The sequence below is a fragment of the Halyomorpha halys genome, unplaced genomic scaffold, assembly GCF_000696795.3.
Source record: "Halyomorpha halys isolate HHAL.00 unplaced genomic scaffold, Hhal_1.1 Scaffold311.1, whole genome shotgun sequence".
NCBI classification, from domain to species: Eukaryota; Metazoa; Arthropoda; class Insecta; order Hemiptera; family Pentatomidae; genus Halyomorpha; species Halyomorpha halys.
The window spans coordinates 461,633-470,108 of NW_027106659.1; the positions used below are offsets into that span (position 1 = coordinate 461,633).

Below are 8,476 nucleotides of genomic sequence, written 5' to 3' on the forward strand. Positions count from 1 at the left end.
GTTTTATCAATTTTATTGTTATTATATAATTTTTTTTTCTCTCTAAATGATGGTTGTTGTCTTTTTGTTTTTATAGCCCTGATGAAGACCTGAAAATTAGGTCGAAACGTCGGCATAAAATAAATAAATATGGTTTTGTTTATTTATGTTGTTTCTTTGGTGACCGCACCACCCGACCAACTTCTCCAATATAGGTATTATATACGGCCAACTATATACACCTCATTATAATACCTATAGGCACACACAATACCACTCCCTCCCAGCCTGTTCACTGCCTCTTATATAACGATGCACGTGTATATTTCTATTAAAACCTATTTGCTACGTTAGCTGTAGGGAAATCCAACTAATTAGGAAGAGAAATAATATATGTGCTAGTTGTTATTTCAACTCAATTACCTGAAACCTGTTGAGCTGGTTCATGTAATCCTGTGCGGAGTGCAATTTAAAATAATTCCTCTGATGAAGATATAAATTGTCTTGGTGATCAATGGGAGGATATCAGATTAGGTAAGCAGTGAGGCCATTGCTATTGGTGGAGGTGTTGATGTTCTCATTGTCAACAAAGCTATCTCTTCGAACCTATTGTTCCTCTCTGAGGTTTCTTCATTGAATATCTACAGTTCGTCGATACTAAGCCTAATAGTCGTTTTGTTTTTTTGTAATTGACGAAAACCTGTTATAGTACTATATAGTATAATAGTACTTTAAGGAAAACTATGTATAATTACTGGTCCAAATTGATGAGTCTGACAAGATGTTGCCAAAATGGCTCCTGTTTCAAAACTTAAAAAAAAAATTAATTTTTTATTCGGAGTTCTATATCCTTAAAACTACCAACAACACTAGAAAAAACAATTAAAGTTGAGTAAATATTCTAAAATATTAGCCCAAATAGAGCTATTTATGTTCAATAATTCTCGAGATATAGCTTTTTACAAAGCAACATTTCATAAAAATGTGCAGAAAGACCAGTAGTTAGTGAATTTATATTGAGAAATCTATATCTCAGGAACTATGAAATGAAATGAAAAAATAACTTTATTCTGGGACATATGTCCCCTAAGAATGATTACATGGTTCATATAGTGAGATTTTTATCTGGCGAGCATTTACAAATTTTCAGATAGTAGAATGAAATTACATTGGTATATTGGCTTTACTACTGTTTATAATGTTAATCAATAACTGCCTATTTATTTGATTACAAAGATGTGGAGGTTTGGTTATTCAATAAATGAAGGAATAGGTGTTATTTAAAGGAGAGAATGGATGAGGACTGGCGAATGGAGATGGGAAGAGAATTCCAGAGGGAGGTTGCACGTATGACGAAGGATTTGCTAAAGAATGAGGTTCTATAGGAGGGCATATATAAATCATTCGGATGGGATCTGGTGTTTAATGAGTGGATGGATGAACGAAGAGTGAGGAGATCTATGATATAGGTAGGTTTTTTGATGTTAAGAACTTGGAATAGAAAAACACCAAGGAGGTATTTCCTTCGGGAGGTTGGATAGAGCCACTTCAACTCAGTATACCAGCGGGAGACTTGGGAGTGCCTAGGGAACCCAAAGATAAATCTTACACAACAATTCATGAGTCTCTTCAGTCTCAACTCTAGTCCTGCAGATAGCCCTCCGTACACCAAGGATCCGTAGTCGAAGTGGGGGAAGACGAGAGAGGATACTAGGAGCTGACGAGTGTTCTGAGGAATGGAATTACAGAATTTTAGGAATTGTTTGAGTACAGTTATGGGTTTGCGTGTGATTTGGGAAATATGGTTATTCCAGGAGAGGTGTTGATCAAAGGTGACACCAAGGTTTTTTATTGTAGGATAGAAGTGAATCGGTTCATATATAGATGTCTATTATCACTCAAATTAAAGCTAGTTTAATGTACTATAAAGTAGTACCTTTATCTTCGTAGGAGTAGTAGTTTTCATGATATTTTCTAAAATAAATTGATTTATAGTTCTGACAAAATTTATATCTTATGTAAATGTCACAAATATTACTACCATTACGAAGATAAGTGCCATAAACTACTTAATATTAAGTTAAACTAGCTTTAATTTGATAACATCATCTAAAGTAGAAATCTATACCTCAGGAACTATAAGGCTGTGCTTTTACTCTAATGAATCCCCGAACCCGTTCTTCCATAATCTCATAAAAAGATATGTTTTTATTATAGTTCGATTCTATTTATTACATTTCGTTGTATATTAAACTTATAACTTAAGGCTGGAAATATAAGCTCCAGGATAATATCAATAATTAGAATAGAACAGCCATTTCCAAGGTCAATTATAGCTTGAAAATATTTATATTGTAATAGGAGAATATGAGATAGCAGGAGGTCAGTCAATCGGACCGGAACTGTCGGAATTGTTAAGCTCCTGTAAGCTCCTACTCCCACATCACAATATAAATATTGTCCTGATCGACCTCACGAAATCAGTTTACTCCTATGTAATGTTTTTTTTTTTTCTTAAGTCGTAGAACATCGTTAAAGAAGTTTTACTTGAAAATAATATATATAATTAAAATTATAATACAGTAATAATTTTTTTATATTTCTTTGTTACAGGAGTACCCGTGTTCTGCGCAAGCAACTTCGGGTATGAAGATATGCCAGACATCTTAAGTAAGAATTGACAGTTTATTTTCTTAAATTTAATGACTTTGATGAATTAATTTGTGTTTTTATAATTGTATAATTTATGCGTGTAGGATTTTTGAATATATACCTTAGGCAAGACCTACGCAGCCACGTGCAAGTTATATTATGTTATATAACTAAATAAAGTTATATTAATCTGTAAATAATTTTGTAAATATTCGTAGTATTTAATTTAATTACTCTTTATTTTTATTCGTATTATTTTCTTTAGAAGTTTATTTTTATCTTAAAAGTAAGAGTTGTATTTATATTTTGTATTATAATATTAAAATGTAGAAATAACTGTCAGTGGGGATTATTTGGTTGGTGTCTAGCACGTTATCAACAATCTACGGCTTCAAATCGGCTGTATAGTAGCCATTTAGTATTTGGTATGATTTTGTTTGTGATGGTAATGCAGTCACTGCGTCCGGAGGGTGACATTGTAGTATTTAATTTAATTAGTTTTGTACAATTGTATACCTTAATTTGAATCAGTATCGACGTGAGCTTAACAGTTGTGTCTACCATTTCGCAACTATTAGATTTTTCAGTGCATTTTTATAAAATGTTGCTTTTTAAAAAGCTATATCTCAAGAACTATTGAAAGTAAATAGCTCTATTAGGGCTCATATTTTAGCAAATTTACTCTACATTAAATGATGTTAACTTCGGTTTTCTAGTGTTATTGGTAGTTTAAAAGATATAGAGCTCCGAATGAAAAATTAATTTTTGTTAACTATAAGAAGATGGTCAGGGTTGTGGTCAAAAAAAGAAGAAATAGTTTGTAACTATTTTAATGTCCGACGTTTCGCCCCACTTTGCAGGGCTTCATCAGGGCTAAAAAGATTTTTTAAAAACTGAGAATATTACAACAATAAGATACAATAAAGTAATTTAAGCTAGGATAAATATTATGTAAAAATAAAGTGATAAGAAATTACATATAAATAAAAGGAAGGAAGACATAAAATAGTATCAATATAAAATAAACTTGAATAAATCCTTCCTTTTTTTTATATGTGATTTCTTATCACTTTATTTTTATATAATATTTATCCTTGCTTAAATTACCTTATTGTATCTTATTGTTGTAATATTCTCAGTTTTTTTTTGTATTTTTTTAGTCCTGATCAAGCGTGGGGCGACACGTCAGACATTAAAATATTTATAAATCAGAAGTTCTTTTTTTGACCGCACCCTGACCATCTTCTTATATTTAAATTTTTACGGTCAACTATATATACATATAAATTTTTGTTAACGTTTTGAAACATTTTTTATTCCCCCTACCTATACTTGGCAGACACATCAATTTTGACTAGTAATTATACATAGTTTTCATTAAAGTAATCAAAAATTGGGGTGGTATAACACCCGTTCTTGCATAACCTCCTGTTTTTATGATGTCTTCGTCTAGAAACTTCTTTATTAAACTACTTACTATTTATTAAATTAATTAGCTAATTATTAAGAGACTGAGATGAGTAACAATTAGCTATAGTCGAAACTAATAGCTAAAGTTGCCATGGATACGATCATTCAGGAATGAACCATTGATAAATAAATATCGTATCCATGGCAATATTAGCTATTAGTTTCAACTCTGGTTAGAGAGCGCTAGTAATGCGTTTCCATGTTAAGTATAATAGAAATTAATTTTTTTAATTATTTACAAATCTATGTTCTATGAAGATGTATGCACTAGGCTTCTTTCTGTTCTATATACAGATCAAAGATGGGCAACTATGAAACTAATAGTTAAAATTGCCATGGTTACGGCACTTATTCATGAATGAACCATTGATAAATAAATAACGTTTCCATGGCAATATTAGCTATTAGTTTCAACTCTGGTTAGAGAGCGCTAGTAATGCGTTTCCATGTTAAGTATAATAGAAATTAATTTTTTTTATTATTTACAAATCTATTTTCTATGAGATGTATGCACTAGGCTTCTGTTCTATATACAGATCAAAGATGGGCAACTATGAAACTAATAGCTAAAGTTGCCATGGATACGACTCATATTCATGAATGAACCATTGATAAAGAAATAACGTTTCCATGGCAATTTTAGCCAGTAGTTTCATAGTTGCCCAACTCTGCTACAGATCTCCTAAATGCACCTACACATATTTAATTTGCAAGCCTAAATTAACGTAAATTGGAAAAATGCAGACATCCTAATCTAATCTGAGGCTTGCTATACGTTTACCAGTGCCTAGATGATTAACTTGAACTTCATCCATTATTAAAACTAAACACTTCCAACAAGCTTGTTCAAGCTGGAACAAGAAATATACGAAACAGGCAAAATATTCTAATTGATGATTGAAAACGAGTTGGACACGTTATCAACGTGAATTGAATTATAATGTAGTAAGTTATAGTATAAGAGCCAGGGAGAAAAAAAAAGTAAGTCACTTCACCAGAATTTCTGATTACTTTAATGACAACTATCTATAATTAATAGTCAAAATTGATGAGTATGCCAAGTATAAATTGGGAGAATAAAAAATTGCGGCTATTTCAAAACGTGAAAAAAAAATTAATTTTTTATTCGGAGTTCGGTATCTTTTAAACTGCCAACGACACTAGAAAATCTAAAAGAACATTATTTAAAGAAGAGTAAATTTGCTGAAATATTTACCCTACTTACTATTATACTATTTGCGTTCAATAGTACTCGAGATATAGCTTTTTAAGCAACATTTCATAAAAAAAGAAATGAAAAATCAGAAATTAAAGTAATTTATTTTGAGAAATTTGTATCTCAGGAACCAAAAGACGTACAGATGTATATTAACACTCAAATTAAAGATAATTTAATGTACGATAAAGCAGTTAATGACAATTATCTTCGTAGAGTAGTAGTTTTTATGATTTTATTTTTCGCAAAATCTTATGTGCGAAATTTACATTTGTGAATGTCAAAGGCAATAAAAATGCTCAAGGACAATACAAAATGGCGGTAAAAACTTTTTAAAAAAATATATTTTTTCTTTTAGAGCTCCACTCTTTAAAATTGCCAACAACGCTTGACAACTTGAGAGGGAATCATTTGAACTAGAGTAAATTTACGTACAGATGTCCATTTGAACTAAATTTAAAACTTATAAGCTGTTCAACTTATTTATTTGGACAGCCCTGATGAAGCCCTGCAAAGTGGGGCGAAACGTCGGAAAATAAATAGTTGTAAACTATTTTTGTTTCACTATTGACCGCAACCCTGACCATCTCCCTATATATCAATTTTTACGGTCAACTATACATACATATATATAAATTTAAAACTAGTTTATCAGAGTATAAAGTGGTTTAGGGCGTTTATCTTCTTAGGAGTAGTATTTTTCATGATATTTGCTAAAATAAATAGATTTATAGTTGTTCGGACAAAATTTCATATGAAAAATTCATAAATATTTTATGAATATTATAATAAATATTTTATAATATCCAGTTGCTAGCCTACCTTCTACGCCACAACCCCTGATGAAGACCTGAAACTCAGGTCGAAACGTCGGCATAAAATAAATATGGTTTTGTTTATTTATGTTGTTCGTTGCTGACCGCACCCCCCGACAAACGTCTCCAATCATAAATATATATAATAAAAACTACTACCCCTACGAAGATAAGCATTAAAAACTACTTTATAGTACATTACACTATCTTTAATTTGATTGTGGGCAGATATATGTAGGCATCTTGACATATAGTTTTTCATAAATAAAATATTTTGTCTTAACAACTAGAAATCATCTTATTAATTTATTTTGGCACTACTACTTAACCAAGTAAATGATCATAAACTACTTTATAGCATATTATAGTAGCTTTAATTTGAGTGCTATTAGATATTTATACGCCTAATGGTTCCTAAAAGTTTCCAACAATAAATTAACTAACTACTGATTTTTCAGTATATTTTTTATGAGATGTTTCTTTTTTAAAAAACTAAAAATCAAACTATTGAAAGTAAACTGCTCTACTAGGGCTTATGTTTTAGCAAATTTGTTTTATTTTAAATGATGTTATCAAATCAAAGCTAGTTTAACTTGATATTAAGTAGTTTATGACACTTATATTCGTAGTAGTAGTAATGTTTGTGGCATTTGCATATGATATAAAATTTTGCCCGAACAACTATAAATCAATTTATTTTAGCAAATATCATGAAAACTACTACTCCTAAGAAAATAAACGTCATAAACTACTTTATAGTCCATTAAACTAACTTTAATTTGAGTGCTAATAGACATCTGCACGTCACATAGTTCCTGAGATATAGATTTCTCAAAATAAATTAACTAACTACTGATCTTTCAGTAGATTTTTAAGAAATTTTGCTTTTTAAAAAGCTATATATAGAGAACTATTGGACGTAAAAAGCTCTTTTAGGGCTAATATTTCAGAAAATTTACTCTTCTTTAAATAATGTTCTCCTAGATTTTCTAGTGTTATTAGTAGTTTTTAAGATATAGAGCTCCGAATGAAAAATTAATGTTTTTTTTAGGTTTTTAAACAGTCGCCATTTTTTATTCTCCTTACCTATACTTGGCAGACTCATAAATTTTGGCTAGTAATTATACATAGTTTTCATTTAAGTAATCAAAAATTGGGGTGAAATAACTGCCTTTCTTCCCGGCTCTTGTACTATAATGTGAGACGACTGCTTGTTCTGTCAAGGTACGTCTTGAACGCTAGGTTATGTAAGTCTGTAACGACTATTGCGGTAGCTACTAGAAATTTTGGTTTATTTGGAAGTAGTGGCAGGTTGCTACTACTGTAACTAGAATTATTAACAACTTATTATGAAATTTACTATAAAAGCCTAAATTGTTGCAGGTCCAGACAGATGGGCCAACGAGTACAAAGAGTGCGCCGGGAAGTACCAGTCGCCGATAGACATCGAAGAGAAATACGTAACAAGGGTCAGCCTCCCACCGCTGCACTTCTCAGGCACCTCTGACCTTCCTTACACCAGCACCCTCACCAATAACGGACACACAGGTGAGCCCAACAAAGCCCACTTTAATATTTTATGTGCAGGTTGCACCTACCTCCGGTAAAACTAAAATTTGTATAACTTAGGTTTATCCAAAAGTTCAGTAAAAATCAGGTAACTTAGCAACCTGCTTCTGGTCTACAGTTTTTCTATACGAGGTTACCAACGTTACCTGAAACTAAGATAAATGTCGGTAGATCGCGCTAGTATTGTCGAAAATTCAAATCAAATATTGCTTGAACTTTGATGTGATTATTTCGTTTTTCTGTTTATGTCAAAGTTGTCTGGGTTTTTTTTACATTACTTATCCACAATTGAGGTAAGTAACATTTATCATATTATAGTTACTATAAAACTATAGCAATTTTTTAACAGTGAATCATGATTTGTCAGAACAAATAAAGAAATCCTTTTTTTTTAATTCATTTCAAATTTCTAAGATATATTCCAACAAATCCCCTTTACCCTTCGTCGTAAGCCCTGCCCTAACAGCCCTACAGTTTCATTTTATGTTACTCTTACCCCTGTCGAACAGACCCGCTACCTTGGAGTACATTTGGACAAACGACTAACTTGGAATCCTCACACCAGACTGAAAAGACAGCAAACTTCACGTAAATTCCGACTATTACAGCACTTACTAGACAAACGGTCTAAACTTCCAATCCATTACAAAAGACTGATCTACATGACTGTAATAAGACCAATCTGGACATATGGAGTTGAGCTTTGGGGCTCCACTAAACCTTCGAATTCCTCTCGTATTCAATCCTTACAATCCAAAATCCTTCGTAAAATCCT

At 31.5% G+C, this 8,476-nt stretch overlaps 1 protein-coding gene across 1 annotated transcript in view; it reads left to right on the forward strand.

Annotated features, from left to right (window-relative positions):
• The window catches only part of LOC106681126 (carbonic anhydrase 2), a 157,209-nt gene that overhangs the window by 139,233 nt on the left and 9,500 nt on the right, over positions 1–8,476 (forward strand). The window contains exons 2-3 of the mRNA XM_067045012.1: positions 2,593–2,649; positions 7,516–7,680. Of these exons, the coding sequence (XP_066901113.1) occupies positions 2,593–2,649; positions 7,516–7,680 (222 nt within the window). The remainder of the gene's footprint in view (positions 1–2,592; positions 2,650–7,515; positions 7,681–8,476) is intronic.